Here is a 19677-nt window from a genome sequence, read left to right as displayed (position 1 = left end):
TTTTTCAGATGCTGTGGTACCAGGACAGTTTTCTTCTTGATCCAACCAACAGACGCTCTATGGATACACGAGGAAATAAGCATATGTTAACTATACATAATGTACAAAGTAGTGACTTTGGTAATTACAGCTGTGTTGCAGAAAATTCCCTTGGTCGAACCAAAAAATACATTGAACTCTCAGGTAAAATATCAGCAGTTAAAGTATAACATTAGTTTATTTATCAGACTTAAATCCACTCAGATGGTATTTATTCGTACTACTGAGGTACCTCATAATTATATTATAATCCAATTAGTAGCACTTCTAGAGAAACTAATAAGCCTAAGTTAGTAACAAAATTTACTCAGATATGCAACTTCATATTCTTGTCAATAGTATCTGCAATGTTATTCAAATGATACAACACAACTTTTTAGTTTGCTCAAAAAAAATATTTGTGAATCAATAAAGCTCTAGAAAAATTTAAAAAAATGGAATTTAGTAATTGTTAAAATTCCAAGATAACTGAAATATAGAAAAAAATAATCAAGGGAATACCTGTATATCATCAGGTTCTAAATTCTCTTCAGAGAATTAACTTAAATGTAATTAATGAATTTAATTTAATGAATGTAATTAATGAATTATTTTAAATGTTATCAAATTAATTTAATTTAAAAAAGTTGGTTATGTTAATAATGTAAACACTTCAAAATTTGTGGAAATATTGAATAAGGTTAATTAGATATGTGTTACCATTTTATAATTAACATTATTCTGATCACTGCATACCATTGATTAAAATATAATTTTTTTTTAATGAATGTTTGTGATTTTCTATACTGTAACATGTATGTCTACATACTTCCTTTTTTTTAGTTATATTTTATATATATGTATGTATGTATATATACATACAACATTGTTTCGCAGCAGAAAGGAATACATCAATTTGTGTTGTTTTGCACTATCTGTCACAGTCTCTTTTATGACTGTGTGGTACTTTTTAGGTATTAGAAGTACGAGTTACAATAGCTTTCTCTGAAAGTAAATATATTCACTATAGTGAATACTTATATTGAATTACTATTATTTAAACGGCATTGACGTACTAATATCCAACTTATATTTGACTCAGTGAAAGAGGTGACATGATGCCACTTCACTCCTCACTTTCCTTGCTAATCGAACATTGGATGCTTGTTGTGTTTTAAGATGGCTATATCATTTTTTGAGAGACTTATGACTTATGTCAGGTTGCCTACAACTATTATCACTATGGCATACATATACCTAATATATACATATATTATGTATATATTATATCTGTAAATAAAGTAATAAGACTAATTTTTTTTGGCAGCCAAAGTGGCAACATTATAAAGTTACAAGTAAATATATAGTTATATGAACAGCTGATTTATATTAGATATTAATATTTTTAGTCTATTTTTGCCACATGAGATATAAACAAAGTTTCCGTGAAACGAGTTTTTGTTGTGCGTTACAAAAATGAGTGATATTATTTATGAGCAACATTGTGCAATCAAGTTTTGTGTTAAACTTGGTGAGAATGCTAGTGAAACTTTTACAAGATTGAAAAGGGCATATTGAGAGGGCTCTGTCACAAGCCCAAATTTTTAGGTGGTATAAAGCATTTTCAGATGGTCAAGAATCAGTTGCATACAATCCATACTCTGGAAGACCGTTAACGTCAAAACGTGACGACAATTTGAGCAAATCATAGACTTGGTATGGTACGATCAGCAATTAACTGTCAGAATGATTGCAGAACAATTGAATTTGAACCATGCACAGTCTATCAAATTTTGACAAACGAATTGGACATGAAAAAGGTTTGTGTAAAATTGATCCAAAACACCTCACTGTTGAACAGAAAAACAACAGGGTGGAAGTGTGCCACAATCTTCTAGGGCAAATTGAAACTGATCCTGATTTTCTAAAAAAATTTTATTACTGGTGATGAATGTTGGATATTTAAGTATGACCCAGAAACAAAACGCAGAGCAAGAGTAGCACACTTCAAACTCACCATGCCCAAAAAAGCAAAAATGAACAAATCAAAACCATGCTAATTTGTTTCTTTGATAGTAATGGGATTGTCCATAAGGAGTTTCTGCCTACAGGACAGACTGTAAATCAATATATTTACCGAGAAATTATTGAAAGACTGCGAAAAGAGTTGCCTGCGTGAAACTAGCAATCAAAGACAAGTGGATGCTGCATCATGTCAATGCACCTTGTCACACTGCATTCATAATTAATGAGTTTTTGGCTATGAAAAACATTCTTGTAGTTCTTCAACCACCTTATTCGCCTGACTTGAGTCCCTACAACTTTTTCCTGTTCCCAACTTTAAAAAAACACCTCAAAGAACACCATTTTGGAACAGTAGAAAACATTAAAAGAAATGTAATCAATCATCTGAAGGATATTCCGGTTTCTGAGTTCTAACACTGCTATAAAGAATCGAAAAACTGTTTGAAGCGCTGCGTGACCTCCCAAAGGAACTATTTTGAAGGTGTAGAGTCGATGTATAATTGGATTGTAAATAAAAAGTTTTTGTGAACCAGTCTCATTACTTTATTTACAGAATTCGTTTATTTATTAATGCTATAAATATATTGAAATAAATTAAAAAAACAACTGATAAGTATCTCCAAAGTAAATTAAAAAATTTTAATCAAAAGCAATCTCTTTTTCTTTTTGTCTTTCTCATTTAATGAGCTAAAAAAAGAATACAGTAAGCTGAGTGTAAAATTAAGACTATCTTCTAAAGATACCATTTTAAAAATCTAATGTACTAACATACAAGAACCTCAAACTAACAAAATATTTTTACATTTTAATTATTTAGATCATGAATGTGACCGTACGTCAGTTTTTAATTTTTGATGATATCACAGTAATATATACCCATTTTTTTGTAACACAGAAATAAAAAGAATTATAAGTGATCTCTTTAATAGTCAGATAGCAACAACAAAACAAGCAGAGCCAGATATTTAAAAAAAAAGATCCAGGATAGTAAAATACTTCATGTATGCATTTTTTATGTACATTTCATCAACAGGAAACAAAACATTCAGGTTGTAAAAGATAGAAAGGAGTAATAACTCAAGAAAACAGTTCAGGTAATAAAGTTTGCTAACAAATGTTTTTGTAAAAATAACAAGTATCTTTGAAGAAATTGAAAATACATGTAGCAAGAAAAGGTTTTTATAATCAATCGATAAAAAAAAAGTAATAAAAAATAGATTGAAAACTATAGTAGTACAAGCTAAAAATCCTACTAACTGTAGCTTTTTAAGTTAATATTTTGTTAGATGATGCAATTTACTGTATTTTTTTAATGATACTCTTTAATGCAACTTAATGAAAATAGATTTCAGTAAAAAAATAAGGTACAATAATTTTATACATTTTACTAATTTGTACTTTTGTATCTAACTCTTGAACACAAATTTATTCCAAATCTATCTGTAGTAATGAGTACCTTATGGAAATAATAAATGGAAATAGTCAATGGAAATAATATGCTGGGATTTGCCTCATAAGATCCTTCTGTTACATTATCTGTGAATATAAAGCTCTGTGTGCTTGCTGTGTACATAAGAGTTTGTATGCCACATTTATGTACTTCAGCATACATACTGTATTCTTTCAATCAGAGGATAAATTTTGCCCTAAGTTTTAAATAAATCATCTAGCAAAATATAAAAACTCAATTTTAGAATTCTTTTTAATTTTGAATATATAATTCTAATTTTATTTTTTAACAATTTTAATTATAGTTAAAAAGCATTTTGCTATGATTTATCCACGACAGTCAGAGTTGATATTTCAGATTTTAAAACGTAAACTTTTGTAATGATAAACCAATCCAAAGTTTATGAAATGAATTTTTTTAAAACAGATTTATAATATTTAGTTCAGATTTATAATGAAATGTTTATATTTTAAAAATTGTAAGAATTAATGCAGATAGTAATATAACACTAACATTTATTTATCATTTGTAATGAAAATGTAGTGTTTTATATATATATATATATATATATACACACTTTTTTTTTTAACTAGAATGAGTATCTGAAAATTACAAAGAATATATGTAAGAAAATATCAGATGCCATTTTGTTGTGCTGTAACCTTTCATACTTTTTCGCAAGAATGATGAAAATTCTAAAGCATTGTTAAAACAATGGCTCCCAAAGGTATCTGATAACATTTGAGTAGAGACTATGAAAAACTGAACACATTAAACAGAGTAAAACTACCATATGCTACTGCTGTAATCTTATTTTTGTTATATTCATGTAGAAGTTGGAAAAAAGAAATTAATCATTTTCATTTAATGACTGCAATATATTTTCCCACCTTTATTTAACAAACAAGTCATTTTCATTAAATAAAAATTATTAATTATAACAAGTACAAATATTTTTTTGATTTCTAAATTATTTCTATCTTATTAAAATAATTTTTATTAAAGGTTTAATTCTAAAAGTACAGGTTTAAAGTTATTTATTAGTGATATAGCAAAAAAAAACATTGATTACATTTAATTTTGAGGATATCATTCTGGTGTTAGCAACAAAATTATATTACACACCCACCCACCCCCACACACACATATGCGTGCATGCACACCCACACACACAACACAGTAAGCATTCATATATTGTTTTCTTTTTGAACCATCAAATATACCCAATAATATTCATTATATATTGTAATTAGAAGTTGTAAAAATCGTGTAATTTGTAACACTAGAAAGATAATAAGCATCTTTGTTTTATGCCTAGCTGTGTACACGTTTTTACCCTTTCAGTGTAATCCAACTTATAATTTCTGATGCATAATATAAACAGTGAAATTACAGGCATTTATTAATAAGTCTGGTAATTTTTTTTATAGTGAGATATATATATATATATATATATATATATATACACCACCCTAATAAGGAATATATAAGCACTATCCAAAATTAGTAATAGTACAAGTAATATCTTCCCGTTACAACGAACAGGAAATGTTAAGTATAGGGAACTAATTAAATTAGCAAATAACATCTTTATGAGCATATTTACACAGATTTGTAATAGCTATAGGTATGACAACCAGAAGAAAAAGTAAAGGTTACTATCACCCCAGAATCTAAAGTAAACTACCTCACACTACAGCTTTAACTAAACATTATTAAAAAAACTTTGTACAAAAGATTAGAAGGAGAAACATAAACTCATATACCACATTTTAGGAATAGCAACATATAATAGAAAAAACAAATAATACTTTGAAGTTGTAAAAAGATTAATAAAGAAAACATTAATAATAAATCAAAGATGGATGTGAATAATACAAAAGGGATATTCTTATCAAAAAGAAATTGTAAAACAGAATCAAGAAAATATTTCCTGAATACAAACATCATGATATAGTTGCTAAAATTTTGTATCAAAAACTGACTTATCCATATCATTTAGTCTTATAACAGAAGGCTCTCTATTTTTAGTCTGCACCAATGGTATGAATACTGGCTTTTCAGGATCATTTTATCCTCACTAATCAAATGGTTTCTCGCAATAAACAAACATAGTTTTAACAGAAACATGTAGGATGCATCCACCTGATTGATAGTCTTACCAAACATAAAGTTTTATGAGAAAAATATGGTGAGAAAATTTTCAAATATATTTAACTGATGAAACTTTTCAAGTAACAGTGTTACCAGAAAAAATTAATATGTATAGAGTACACATAAAAATTGATCCAATGATTATTTTCAGTACAGCAGTGATACCAAATCTGTGGTTACTTACTGGGTTAGATCTTGACATTAATATTTTAGACATTGTAATTATAAAGAAAGCAATAATTATTTTGTAATTATTGCTAATTATATTAGAAAGTGTTGAAATAGTATGTAAGTTATCAAATTTTTTGTATCTCAAGCCTGTGATTAGCACTGGTTTTATGCTGATTTATGAAAATATTTTAATAAATCATATTTTATCCATTCTTTCACCAGATATATTAAATGATTTTGTTAACATTGCAATGTGGATTATTTATAACTGGTTTTTTTTTTAAATTTTAACATCCTATTTGTTTGAAAAAAGTCTTTAGAAGAATTCTTTTGTTATATTAAACTGAAATTTATTTCAGTTTTAAATTTTTGTTGAACTTAATTTTTTTTGTATTTCTGCTCCTTCTAGATGGACTCTTACAGTCGTAGATTTGATTCGAAGTACCTCTGTTTCCAAAACTATTAAGTACCTAATGGAGATACTCCAAAATGCGTTAACTATGAATATTTGAGTGACAATGCTAGGAAGGGCAGAAAATAACACTCAAATCAATTACAGTAATCCTAGCAGAAATATAAAATAATGTGAAAATTTGAAATAAACTGACTCAGTCAGTATATGATTTTCAGTACAGTCACCTAAAAGATCAAAAATGTATAATTCTCAATTTATGTCTGAATAAGGAAGTACTTTATAATTTAAGTAATTAATATTTTTTAAATAATAACCTATGGACAAATTTATTTGTTCTTGAGACAAAATGTGTAGTCTTTTGTAATTATTTATTTTCTTGATGCCGTTAGGACTTTATCTAATTTGTTACACACATAACTAAAATTTATTATAGAAAAAACTTACGAAAAGAATTAAAAATTCTAAGATTTTTTTTAAAATACTCAGTCAATAACTACTGCTATTAGCTTCATTTTGCTGATAAGCAAAATTGAAGGCACATGATTTTCTTATTTGGCACTATTACACCATATAAAATATGACTTCAATGAAACATTTCAACATGATATGTCGAAGTTTTGTATGGCCCTGCTAAATAAGAATAAATTGAATAGTAAAAATAAAATTCAAAACATCTATCAGCTAGATAATGGCACTATATTCACAAATAAAGATCGTCTATTCTGTTATGAGTTTGTACTGCTTAAAGATTTAAACAAAAATACTGAATAATTATAAAGTAAAATATAGTAATATAATTTTATAATCTCACAAGTATTTATTCATAATTCATTATTTACTAATGGATGTTTGTGGATTTTAAAGGGCGTCCAAGCCCTGCACAATTCCACAGTGCACCGTTCAGCAGATCACACAGCAGTTACAATTTATCATGGCTGATTGAGAGCTATCCTCCACTTGAAGAAGTGAGATTACTCTACAGAAAGGTCATGGTAAGTATTAGTGTAGTTTATCAGTGTAATTTACTTTAATTATTATAATTAAGGATTATGTGTATAAGGAATAAAATAAAACTAAAAATACTCAAGAACTCTTTATAGAAGGAAAAATTGTAGAACTACAGGTACTTTTCAGTGTTAGGTAGTAATCATTAGTAATTATAAAGAAATTGGTATAAGTAAAATTATAAAAACATTACGTAATTTTACTATATTCTAATTCAATGCAACATATAATTAAATAATATAATTTACACAACAACAATAAAATTAAACTCAACAATTACAAATTGGGGACCAAGTTACAATTGTCCTAGACCTTCCAGTAATGAAATAAATATTTAAACTAAGTATTTCTTGATGCGAGTGGTAGTATCTTGGCCTTTCATTCGGAGGTCCCGTGTTCGAATCCCGGTCAGGCATGGCATTTTCACACACGCTACAAATCATTCATTTCATCCTCTGAAGAATGCCTAACGGTGGATTCGGAGGTTAAAAAAAACCTAAGTATTTCTAATTAGATTTTTTAATATATATTTTTTTTTTACTTATAAAACTTCTTTAGGATTGTTATAATGAAAATAATCAGTATATAGCTAGCCTGATCCTATTGTCAGCCAGGGCCTCTCAGTTTTAAGTTAAAAACTTAAAATTAATTTTTAAACTTCTCTATCAGTGATATACCCATGATTTAGTATCAAACCTCTCTCAGATTTTAAAAAAGCTAGGATTAGAATGAGCACAGTTTGGTTGCATCATTCAGAAAGTACCATGAACACACAGACAAAACCAACACAATATTTGTTAATTGATATAAATAAATTGTAAATGAAATAGTAAAAGTAAACATAAAGCAATTATAAAGGGTAAAAAACCTTGTGATTGATTTATATTTATAAAATTTAAAAAAAAAGTTAAAAAAATTAACCCCACAATAAGCAGTTCAGTCAGAGAATAACAATTAGCTTAAACACAATTTATACATTCTGACTCTCCTTCTGAACTGGAGAGCATGCCTTGTTTCAATTCCCAAATATATAGTCAGATACGATAGAGATCTACCTTAAGAAATTTATATTATAAAATAATAATCATTGTTCCACAACAGAAAGGAGTAAATAAATTTGTTGTCTACATCAACAGATAGTCTTACTATCTGTAACTACTCTGTGAGGCCATAATACAGTTAGTCCCTGTGCAGTGTGATAGTCACTTTCAGGGCTGAATATCACCCTCATTTTGGTGAGCACAGCATGTTGAGTAACTGGTTCAGTGAAGAACACATTGAAAAACCACTTCATTGCTAATTTTTGCTATTTATAACTGACATGTTATTTTGATTATCCATGAGAATGGTTACACCATCTTAGGAAGGGATAAGTAATTTGTGTCTGGTCTCTTATAAACAGTATGGTTATATTATCTAAAAATAAAAACATATTATAGAATAATTTACACAAAACTTTTAATATAGTTTTAGGCCCTAAAAAATGTTAATTCGTCATCATTTTTTAACGATACATTTTTTGTTAGTAAAGTAAGCTTTCCACCTGTAAATTATCATTTATTTTGAACATCTTTAAGTTCGAATTTCTAATAAATGTGTTGAATTTTATTACTAGTCTTAAAGCAATATTGGGCCACAGCCAGTTTATTATTTTTTTTATTGCTTTGCAAATTGTTTTGTTTATTATTTTTTGAACCTATATTAATCTTTACTGATTTGTTTTTTATTTCTTTATAAAGAAAGTAGAATATTTTATATAAGGAAATTAATTACAGAAGAAGAAAAAATCATTAGAAAATTAATTACAGCATATAAAATTAATTGATATTCTTTTATTAATTCATTGATCAGCACAACGAAACATAACATTTTTTTATAATGTTTAAAACTATTAATAGTTCATTTTTAATACGATGTGAAAATTCTACTTTAAGAAGATCTTTCCAAAAGTAATTCTACTGCATAATTTGTTGTTTCAGATAAAATTATTAAATATTAAACAACTCTCTTTCAAGATACTGAAAATTTTTCTTCTAAAAAATCTTTTGGAGCGAATTAGGAATTATAACTGTCTTTGCAATTAACAGTGGTTTTTATGCCCACAATCTCTCCATTTTGTGCTGACAACCAACTCCACTAAATAAGGTGCCATTAATTAGCTCCAGAAGGTTCTTTGGAAGATAGAATTCTAGTAAATCAAAAGTGTGTTACTTGGTAATTTTAGAGTAATAATTTATACTTCATAATGCTATTTCCAAATAATTTTAAATGTGAGTTATTTTTTAAAAATATATTTTATAACTACAGTACTAATGACAATTATTTAATGATCAAGATCTATTTTTAAATAATTTAATTTTTGTGAATGGTTCTTGAATCTTAACTAAATAAAGCTATATTATTAGTTTTACATTAGAGGTAAAATCACACTAAACGTCATTGAACACCACAATTAAATTATCATATAGAAAAAATAATTGTAAAAATAACTATTATATTACCAAGTTTTTAGTTCACATAATCTACCTTACAGAATTACAGGACAGGTTTTAAGCACATTAAAATGAAATATTAAGTTATATTCCATTTTGAATAAATTGTCTACATATGTTTAAAATGTGAATTTTTTTATATATTAATATTATATTCCAGTACATAGACATTGAATAAGGAAACTGCGTCAATAATTAAACCCATAAATTTTTAATTGATAGTAATTTAATATGTTTCTCTGTTTCTCTAGTCAATTACCTCCAATCATATAATTTTATAATCCAGCAATGATAGCTAATAATTAATTAAAACTTGATAATTTAAGCTTTAACAAATCGTATATATTAAACAGCCCAAAAAAATATAAACAAATTTTCAAACACTGTCTGTAACTGAAAACTTGAAAAAAAAGTTAAGTTATTCAAGCTTAAATTAATTTTGAATGTATTGTTTAGATTTATTTAAAAGATGACTTTTTTTTTATATTAGAAAGATCAGAAGCACACACTACTTATACCAAATTAATATTTATGAAGCAAAGATTTTTCCAAACTTAAAAATTATTGAATCTAATCAATTGTAAATTAATGACAATCTTATTACTATTTGAACTTCTGAAATTTTTTTCAAAACAAATGCAGTACCACATTGCTATAACTACTTCATGCATATCAGTTATTATGTCACAATTAATATTTAGTTTATGTGTTTACTGGAATCAGTTTTACAGATACACATTTAAAAATAATCTTCATACAATATAAAATTATTACATATTTATTTATCAACAAACGTAATTGATTAATCGTTCAGAAATAAATTATAGTGTAATATGAATGTGCATTTTATTTCTCTATATTTACATAATTATTAGTTATTTCTCTATTTCAAATCCCGAAATTATAAGTATTTAGAAAAAATTTTAAATACAAAAATGCAAGATATCAGTACGCACTTTCATGTGTATTATTTTAAGAAAATACATTGCTCATGAACTATTATTGATCATTTTATTTTAAATGACAATTTTACTAAATATTAAAAATAAAAACATATTTTTCACTGCCCAAATTCAATGGTTTATATTTATTCATTTTTAAATCAGAATCGCTTAAATATACCCTGCTAACAACAATTTAACCAAACTATTTTATTTTCGTTTGAAAAATTTCTACTACAATTTTAACCTTCAGGATTTTAGACAATGAATTTAGGCATCTAATTAACCACAATAATCATAATTGGTGCATCTGGAGAAATAGTCATCATAGAAAAGAAATTATGACCAACACTTGACAGGAATATTCAAATATTTACTTTAAGCTACAATTTTCCTACATTGTCATTCTGGTGGTAACATACTTAAAATTCAAGTTAGACTAAATAGAATAGGAAAACCATAACCAATAACTGGGTAAAAAAAGTTTTTTTGCAAAGATTACTTTTCAATATTTTCTGAAAATTTCAACAGTGTATTTGTTAATGAGTTTTTTCATTTTAAATTTTGTTATCCCACAGAGAACAACTTATAGCGCAAAATATAATTGTGCCACAGAGTGTTTTTAGTCCCATAAAAATTCTTTACCAGATCTGATCTTATAGATATAAAGTCAATAATTAAGTTCTATCTTAAGAAGATTTAATTAAAAAGTAGCTGTTAAGTTCAGAATCCAAATTAATCTTGTAACAATATAATTTTGAGCCAGTTGCCATTTTTAAGGGAAAGGAATTACTTAAATCGAGAATATGATGGAGTTTCAAAGGTAGATAACAATGATGACACAGTTTATGAAACTGGACTTTTTAAAAGAAGGTATAAAGAATTTATTTTTATTGGCTTTATTTCTAGAATTCTTTACAATATATAATTCATCTAGAATAATGCAGTAAATAATTTATTGTTTAAAAACATAATATTTATCAAATAACACTGATCTACAATGATTTTGTTAAATGAGAGTGATTAATTGATTCGTGTAGTATTTTTCATGCTGATTTCAAATATGTAATCAGAATTATTCTATCAGACTTAGTTTTTTTTATAACTACCATTCTTATTTTCAGCTAATTTCATCCATTAACTCCATAAGCATAGCATTTTGTGAATGTATTTTATTATATTGTTTTCAATAAAATAATTTATTTACTTATTACAGTCCCTTAATTGTTGTCACATTGATTTGTTAGACATTAGTCATCATGTTTAATACCTACACACTAATTAAAATTAATAAGAATGTGATTCATTCTTCCTATTTTCATCTTACTGTAAACATATCATCCACTCATTGTTATTTATGTCATTATATTTACTTATAAACTGTCATGCAGTCTAGAGAAATATTTTTAATTCTCATTCAAGTGTGAATTCTCGTGTGTGTAACATTCAGTTTTGTAGCTGGCTTTCATATGTTATTCAGTAAAGTGAGTATGTGTTTATATAAAGTGTTTCGTTTTAATCAATATTAGTTATTGTAATGCATTAACAATACCTCATAATTGCAATCATCCAAAAAATTTCTGCTACATCTGTGGTGAGGTAACAAAGTCTCAGAAAAGAAATATAACTCCTCTGATAAAGAAGTCGTATAAACTGTATTTTGGATGTAAATTAGGTTATCAGGACAAATCTTTGGTTTCTCATATTTGCTGTGCTTCTTGTGTAACATTGCTGACTGGTTAGCTAAATGGATCTTGTCACATGCCGTTTGTAATTCCAATGATTTGGAGAGAACTGAAAGATCACACCACAGACTGTAATTTTTGTATAATGAAGATGTCTGGGATAAACTGTTAAATATACATTTTAACAGGAATTTATTAGATTTATTAGGAGGGAATATATTTGATATTCCCTCTGCCATGCGGCCAGTCCCATATAGCCAAAAGCTTCCAGTTCCAGTACCACCAGAGACATGGTGGAACTTAGATAAAGATGAAAATGTTGTCAAGTCTGACTTATCAGGCGATGAAGAAAGAGATCCAAACTTTTTAGAAGATAGATACACTGAACTCCATTTAATTAATCAGTCAGAATTAAATGATCTGGTTTGTGATCTAAATTTATCAAAGAATCAAGCAGAAATATTGGCATCAAGACTGAAAGGATGGCATCTTTTACAATCAAACAATAAAATAAGTGCTTTCCGTGACAGATAGTCAGACTTTGAACATTTCTCCTCTCAGTATGAAAACTTAGTATACTGTAATGATGTGAACTCTACTGAAAACTTTGCGACATATGCAACATCCTGACAAATGGCGACTTTTTATTGACTCATCAAAGCTTTGTTTGAAAGCTGTTCTACTTCACATTGGAAATAAATACTGTAGGAGAGAAGAATGTTGTTTATCAGGCATTAGTAAAACCAGAAAAAGTTTATCTTCTGCCACTATACATTAAGCTAGGTTTATTCAAAAATTTTGTTAAAGCAATGGATCATAATGGTGCAGGGTTTCAGTTTCTAAAAAACAAATTCCCTTATATAAGAGATGCTAAAATAGAGGTATATTTGTGTTTGACCACGTATAAGAAAACTAATGAGTGGTCCGATGTTTGAAGAATGTTTGAATAACTTGGATGGAGATTGCTGCATGGAAATCATTTCAAAATGTGCTAAAAAACTTCCTTGAAAACAATAAGGCCAGTAACTACAGAAAACTTGTGAGTGAACTCCTCCAAAACTACAAAGAACCTGTAACATGTCACTAAAAATCCATTTCTTACATTCACATTTGGATTTTTTCCCTAAAAATCTCAGCACTGTCAGTGATGAACATGGAGAACACATTCACCAGGAAATATCTATAATGGAAACACAATACCACGTAAAATGGAACCCAAAAATGTTAGCTGAATACTGTTGGAATCTAAAGATGGATCTACCTGTAGCAAATTATAACAGAAAATCCAAAAGAAATAGATTTTAGGTGAGTACAAAATGCATGTAATGCATTGTCATATTACATTCACCACACATCTATTGTTTCAAAAGAAATTTCAATTACAAAAAAAAACAGCCCAGTAGAAAAAATCTATTAACATGTATGAAATCAGCATAAAAAATACTATAAGAATCAGCCATTAACTCTCATTTAACAAACAAAAAATTAAATTCTGTCGATAGTGTAATTATTGTCCTTATACTTACCAAAATTATTTTTTTTTTTAATTAATAAAACTATTTACAGTAATCATTGTAGATGTATTAAATATGTATAGCACATTTATTATCCGGAAAAGAAAAGTGTTAGTATACCAGTATAGCAATAATAGTTCATAAAATACTGGGTTCTGAATATGGAAATAACTACCACAGGGGAGAATGCTTAGTTACGAGTTCGTTTTTTGTTCTATCCTTCACTTCATTGTAAAAAATACAAAGAGCCACTTAACCCTTAATTGCCCAAATATCAAAGTAATACTGTAGCAACTACATTATCTAGAATTTCCTGCAAAATTTATTAGCACTTTTAATAACTTTAAGAATGGAATACATGAAAGTATTATCTGTTACTTTATTTAGTGCAAGTATTAAACTCTCTCAATATAATGTGTCTCATTGTTCTACTGTATGTGATGATATGCATAAATTTTGGATTCTCTATAATCTGAATTATTTCATTTAACTTTAAAAACAGTTGTATTTATTTCAGAGCTTTAGCATGCAAATAATCTATCACGGACAAAAAAGAAACAATCAGGACTTTATAAAAATTGATACATAAAATACCATACAATGTGATTGATTTGATGTCACAAATATTATTTTTTACCAACAGAAATATATGTTTTATCTCTAAATTTACTAAATTAGTTACTAATTTAAATTTACTAAATTTACTAATTTAGTAAATAACGAAAATTTTTCAGTTGATTTATCAAATTCATTCTGCAAGTTACAGAAAAAAAAAAAACTTTTTTTTTAAAGTTACGAATTATACTAGCAAAAGGCAATTTATACCTTTTTTTAAAAAAAATAAGTTAAGATATCCAGTAAGTAAATTAATTATATTCTGTGAGAATATAAATATTAATACTTACTACTTTAACATAGTATTTTAAAATTAAATGTAACTTTCTTAGTTTAAACAATTTGAGCATAAGAAAATCAATAAATATTAAATGAACATGTAGTTTGGATTCTTGATAAACTAGAACATGTCAATTTTAGAACACTTATTACTTGGGTACTAGCATCCTGAAAAATTGAAAATTGTGAAGAGATGTCAACAGCCAAAGCCATGTTTAATAAATTAGTTATCATATATCAGCAAAGTTAAACAATTTTGAGTCAATGCTGTTTACAACATACTATTGGTTACTAATGACTAAAGTAATTGAAGCAGATTAATAACAAAATAAAATACTGAGAATGAAAAACCCAAGATAGAAAAAAATAACAATTTATGACTGCCTGACTAAATCCAAAATGTCAGATCATAACATAATTAATATTTTTACTGTCAAAACATTAATGGGATATTTTCATTGTTTCTTTTATTCAACTGTCTTTCAATTTTTAGAATTGAATTGATTATGGAATGCACTTAGATTGTGTAAATCATAGCAATAATTACATGAAAATATACTCAAATAAATATCACTATTCATAGACACTGAGGCCAAAATATAATAAGAATGTCAAACATTCTGATTATTACTGACTGACTTGTATCATCCCTTCATCAACCAATTGACAGATGTCTTTCAGTCTTTAGACCTTCGTAAAAATCAACACTGAAGATGATCTAAGGAAAAAACACACCTCTCATTTGTTGAATTCCATTTTGTTGTGCTATCTGGAAGTTCATTAACATTATTATTGATAATTATAGTAATGAAAAATGTATTTAAATTATTTTATTTATATGGTTACATATTCTTGAAAAATAGAGTGTAAAAATGATGCTGAACATGCAGCAGGAAGAACAATTTAAAATAAACAACATTTATCGTATTTATATTTGCATGTACCCTGCCATTCAATTCCTACTCCACTAGTTCAGTTTAAAAATTAACCTAATAAATGCATATTTGGTAAATAACAAAAATATTTACAGATGAATGATAGCTACCAGCAACCAGGAAAATGGCATGATGTTACATTGCAACCAGTTAACACAGGATCGTTTTCTCATGCAATGTCATACAATATCAGAGGTCTTCAACCATCATCAGTATATGAAGCTATTATCCAAGCTAAAAATCGTTACGGTTGGAATGAAGTTTCTGATCTTTATCAGTTTTATACTCGAGGACCCGGTGAGGATATCTATGGTATTTACCATTCATTTTATTTTGTATACTTTTATGTTGTAATTTTTAAAATTATACACTAATTAAGCTGAATTAACTGTTTTTTTATTTCTGGTAATATAACTTTACATTTCCTAAGGTTAAGCCAAAAATAGGAATAGATACTAATTTCATTTGAAGGATTAATAATAGAACTTCATTAGTTGATAATATACCAATTTTTATCATATTTAAATTAAAATTCCTTTTACAGAGTTCTTTCTGCAGAAAAAGTTATTTTTTCAGATTGATGTAATTTAATGCTGACCAATGAAAAATAGAAAGAACTACTTATTTTTTGTCAGAAAATATATTATCTGTACAGATAATGTAAAATTAATTCAGGGAAAGCTAAACACAAAAGAAAATTAGTTTAAAATACTTGTAAATTTGGTCTATACAATCAAACAATTTCTAAAAATAAAAATTTATATTTATTGAATCTTTTATTATTTATAAAATGTTTTATTATCTAAATTTAAAGAATTTTTTTTTACTCATTCATCAGCCCCATCATGATGAAGAATTTCATTTTTCATTAGAAACTGTGACAAAGAAAAAAGATTATTTCTAATTTTCATTTTAATACTATCTTATTATTTGTTAAATAAAATTTTAACAAATTTTAGTAAATTTGTTTTAAGTACTGACTTTGAACTACATAGAATCATATAGAATTTTTACTGCTCAGTTTTTCAGCGATATCATTTTTGCCGCTCAGTTTTTTGTATGGCAATTTTAATAATCTTTACCAGCTGATGTAATTTTATTTAAATTATCTTTGATACAAACAGTCTAACAACTTAGCTTATCTTTATTCCTATGTAATTAAATCACAACTTAGTGAAGTTTGCTTATAGACATAAAGAAATCACATAAACCAATCACAGTTACCATCTACACTTCCCTTACAGAGGGGAACCGTTCCCCTCTACGTGTCCCTCATGTTCCTGCAGAACAACTCAGAGAAAGCTTTACATATAATTCATGGTGAACACCCATAACTGTCAAATATGGGCAGAAAAAACCCTCATTAAACTTTGAAGCACATTCGTGATAGCCCTAAAGTCAATGTTTTTTGTACCTTAAGTAAACAAAAACTATACGGCTCGTTCTTTTTCCAGTAGGCAACTGTAGATGGTATCGTTTATCTAGACATGCTTCAAAATATTCTAATTCTTTAGTTAGATAATGATGACCAAGATAGACCCCATTACTATCAGCAATATGGGGCACCACCAACTGCTGCTTACAAGTCTGAGATTTTCCTGATATTAGATTCCCAGGTTGGTGGATTGTTTATGAAGATCCAATTACATGGTCACCTCGATTTCCGGATTTGTCCCCATTAGGTCTTTGTCTGTTTAGGTGTTTGTTAGGTTTTTGTCTTCTTAGATTTCATTAAAGATTGGGCTTATGTTCTACCTTTGCCTGCTGATCTTGTTGAGCTAAGACTTTGAATTAATGCCGCAGCTGCAGAGCTAATGCCCAACTTGTTGGCTGCAGTCTGGAATGAAATTAACTTCAGGTGGGATGTATGTCGCATTAAAATTGGAAGCAATATCAATCACAAGTGAATGTTGGGTGACAAAATGAATGTGTTATGAAATGAGACCTCAACCGAATCTGTAAGTTATCTCAATAAATTTTTATATGCTTTTAAAGTTGTGAACTCCTTTTTGAATCACTCATTCAGAATGTGTATATATATATATATATATATATATATATATATGTGTGTATATGTAATAGATAATGCCAAATATATTTGGCATTACCATTTATTAATTATTTTCATTAGTAGATTCAAATAAAATAAAAACAGATTTAGTAAAACGCATATGCTTATCATGTTAATAACATTACTATACTGAACATTAAATTAATAATATTTCCAGATTATTGTCTGCTTATTTTCTTATTATAAATTTTTTTGTTGTAAACATAACACATCTTAACTTCACTTTATAAAAACAGCTTAGAAAAAAGTAAATCCTGAAAAAAATTTATTTAAATCAGTTTTAGTAGATAATCTTTTTTTTTATAAATGTAATTAAAATTATATAAGCATCAATAATTATTATTATTGATTAAAAAGTAATAAATCAATATTGAATGGACAACATAATGCCAAAAAATTAACATAATGCTTAAGAATAAGCTCATCTAAGCATATTATGATTCAACATGGAAGTTGGCTTTTATAATATTTTTAAAATTTACATTTAAAAAAGGCAAAATTATTACAATACAAAACAAAAAATAATTATTTAAAAGTGATCTCAATGCCTAATATAAATATTAACCTGAATTTAAACAAAATAGTTATAATTTTAAAACTGATAGCAAGAATTTAATATATATAATTTTTATAATGTAACAGAATACAAGTAAAAAGAATACAAATAAATTTACAGGTAAGCAAACAGTTTAAAAGGGAAATGAAGGGGATCATAAATTGTCAAATAAGCTCATGGTACACAGTACAATTGCATGAGCTCTACTAACAACAAACATTAAAGTAATTCCTCTGAAAACTACATTACTAACCATCTAAATGAATACAGTGGTAGTTTAATACATAATAATGTTTTTAATTGTGCGCTTTTGTAGATTACCCATCAGAGCCCAGCATGGAAGATATGACATTACTGGCAGCAGCAGCAGCAGAATCCAGCACATGGGGAACATCGCCTACACTTTTATTTATCAGTATAACATATTGGCTTTCATAGGGTCCAATAAAAGTGATCATTATTACTTAAAAAGATAAGGTAGGTAATTACATTAATACATTTTTGAATTAAGTTATTCAAAATTAAAAGATTTTATAAAGTGATTGATCTTAGAATGTAATGAAGTGTATGTTAAAGAAAGTTTTTGATGAAGCAATGTTCTTTACTATAAAATTCCAAAAGTTGATTAAGTAAATATATATATATATATATAAATGTTAAGTTCGTTTGTGTACGGCTTCAAAAACTGAAAATGTTCTGCACCGATTGAGCTCAAATTTTAGCACGATATATAACCCACATCAAAGATTGTTTTCATCTATTTTTAATAAATCTATCTATCTATTTTTAATTTGTACAGTTTTTTAATAAATAAGAGGCTAATAAATCAGATGGAAATGTAAACAAAGGAAAACCAATCAGATCAATACAAGATGGCCGCTGTCAAACACAACGACCAATCACATCGAACCCATATGACCCGTTGCCAACGTAAACAAAATCACAACTGATTGAGAAGCACCACAACTTCTACTTACATTAGTAGTTTATTAACATCTGAAATCAATGCCGTTTGATTATTCTGTAATTTGTAAGCATTACTCTGCTTTTGTAAGCATTTAAAATGATGTGTTTTTTCGTATGACTTAAGGGCTTTTTTTCGCAGCCCACAAATCTTCTTTATATATAAAAAATGTTAAGTTCGTTTGTGTACGCTTCAAAAACCAAAATGTTCTGCACCGATTGAGCTCAAATTTTAGCACGATATATAACCCGCATCAAAGATTGTTTTTATCTATTTTTCGCATCAGTCACATACCTGCGACCGCGAGAAAACAGTTTTTTTAACAGTCAGCTGTGTACCAGTGACCGTGCCATCTGCCGGAAGCGAGGGGAACACTCGCCATACTAG

At 27.5% G+C, this 19677-nt stretch overlaps 1 protein-coding gene across 1 annotated transcript in view; it reads left to right on the top strand.

Moving 5' to 3' along the window:
* Window positions 1-19677, top strand: part of LOC142318914 (limbic system-associated membrane protein-like) — a 1021193-nt gene that overhangs the window by 989883 nt on the left and 11633 nt on the right. The window contains exons 6-9 of the mRNA XM_075355580.1: window positions 9-183; window positions 7098-7225; window positions 15795-16011; window positions 18643-18803. Coding sequence (XP_075211695.1) covers window positions 9-183; window positions 7098-7225; window positions 15795-16011; window positions 18643-18764 — 642 coding nt within the window. The 3' untranslated portion in view covers window positions 18765-18803. The remainder of the gene's footprint in view (window positions 1-8; window positions 184-7097; window positions 7226-15794; window positions 16012-18642; window positions 18804-19677) is intronic.

The sequence above is a fragment of the Lycorma delicatula genome, chromosome 2, assembly GCF_047948215.1.
Source record: "Lycorma delicatula isolate Av1 chromosome 2, ASM4794821v1, whole genome shotgun sequence".
NCBI classification, from domain to species: domain Eukaryota; kingdom Metazoa; phylum Arthropoda; class Insecta; order Hemiptera; family Fulgoridae; genus Lycorma; species Lycorma delicatula.
This window is presented reverse-complemented; position numbering and strand designations above follow the sequence as displayed.